The sequence below is a fragment of the Triticum aestivum genome, chromosome 2A (genome assembly GCF_018294505.1).
Source record: "Triticum aestivum cultivar Chinese Spring chromosome 2A, IWGSC CS RefSeq v2.1, whole genome shotgun sequence".
NCBI classification, from domain to species: domain Eukaryota; kingdom Viridiplantae; phylum Streptophyta; class Magnoliopsida; order Poales; family Poaceae; genus Triticum; species Triticum aestivum.
The window spans coordinates 582534509-582536292 of record NC_057797.1 but is presented as its reverse complement, the minus strand read 5'-3'; the positions used below and the strand labels follow the sequence as shown (position 1 = coordinate 582536292).

General features: G+C 38.4%; 1 protein-coding gene across 1 annotated transcript in view; it reads left to right on the top strand.

The window, feature by feature from the left end:
• LOC123189552 (uncharacterized) overlaps window positions 1–1784 on the top strand; it is a gene marked incomplete in the record, with an annotated part of 12895 nt that extends 11111 nt beyond the window's left edge. The window contains 4 exon segments of the mRNA XM_044601994.1: window positions 154–342; window positions 864–973; window positions 1225–1316; window positions 1415–1784. Of these exon segments, the coding sequence (XP_044457929.1) occupies window positions 154–342; window positions 864–973; window positions 1225–1316; window positions 1415–1452 (429 nt within the window).

The following is a 1784-nucleotide window of genomic DNA, read 5'->3' as shown; positions in this document are numbered from 1 at the left end:
TAGAAATATATGTTTTTTTGTAATTTGAGTGGCAAAATTCTCTGGTTGATCATATGGAATTTGTAATATTAGATATGTGTAGGGCTTTCAAAATGTATGTGATATATACTCGAACAGAGGTTTTTTTTTGATATTTAATTAATATCATGGCAGGATAATATGGCGCCAAGGAAGAATTTGGTTGATGTAGGCAAAAACCAAGTTAAACCTGATGAGACTACCGAACATGCCCTTCGATACAAGGCCAATGAAAGTAAGGACGAGAAAGGTGTTGCAGTAGATGACAGGAATGCAAGTTTTGGATCTGATGCTAAGGAAAATATCCTGAACAGTTTCGAGGAGGTATGCCTTTTTATTTAACTTCATCATGCAGAATGTTGTCGTCTGTAAATCTGCATATGTTGGTACTAATTCATCTTTGATATTGACATGGCTGTTATGTTACATGTCTGCAAATAATAAACAGTTATTACTAGTCAATATACTTGTATACAGATATACTAATGGAAGTTCTTTTGGAATGGTCACATGATAGTGGCTTCTACTCCATAATGCATGCTCATCAGTTTGTTATTAACATGCTAAGAGAAGACTTTGGAAGACATGAGTAACGGCACCCTAAATATTTTTCTCTCCATTTGGGGCAATAATTCTTAGAATGCGGCAAAACTGTTAGAACACACAAACATATTTAGCGTCATCACAGTTGGGACAAAGCAAAAATAGGTTGTCAACCTGAGCTGTTTCGATTTCTCGTTTGACATTAGTATCAGTTTGTAGTGCTTTTCATTGTTTCACTCTAGTATCAGCAACCACTCTAATTTTTGAATCCTCTGCTCTGATGTTAATGAAACTCTCGCCAGTCCTACACAATGACTCCGTATAAAGATTCTGATGATGAGGATGATGATGATTACGACGAACATGTACAAGAAGCAAGGCGCAGAAGGAAATTTGTTCCTTGTTGGGCTCGGTACGTGAACTGACCATGGAATTTTGCTCACAATTAACAGCAGGATTCTCTGTTTTAATACTGATAAGCATTTCAATGTGAACGGCAAACTGAAAGTATTTTCCACTGTGGTCCTTGAATAAATGGCGTACTACCGTATGCTAACTGTTTTTTTAATATATATAAGAATGTTTTTTGGGGGTTCCATTTCGCTTGGTATTGCATATTGACTCGAGCCTATTAATGACATAGTCTTCATGTTCGATATGCAGAAAGGAAAACTTGGATAATATCTTACTATCCAATAAAGCATTAAACCCTAGAGAAAATTTTGCACAGAAGCTGTCCTTCAACATATCTGAAGGTAACATCCAGTTCATAGTTTTTGTTTGGCCAACAAATTTACTCGTATAATTGCTACTGTGTTGACCTTGTTGCCTCCTTGCTGCCTGTTATGTGCAGTTCTTTCGGCCCACGTTCTGCAGCGCGTCGTAAGATAGCCTTCCATTCCATTTGATGAAGTAGCGGTAACATGTTCTTCTGGCCTCCATTTCGCCTTGGCAGTCGGTGATGTGTATAAGCTGACCAGCAATCTCTCTCTTCTGTAACCTGTAAGCTAGGAATGATGTACGTAGGAGAACATTGCTGTGCCACTTGACTAGTTACATACTCCGTGCCTAGCATCGATCATTGCTTGGTCAAGTAGTAGTTTGTTTATAACGGCTTCCGTCACATTATTTTCTGATGGAGATTGGGTATGTATCGGAGTGGCAGCATGTGTAAGGAGAGTAGGCAGTTGCAGTAAAGTGAGCTCTTGTGTCCGATGAGTGAA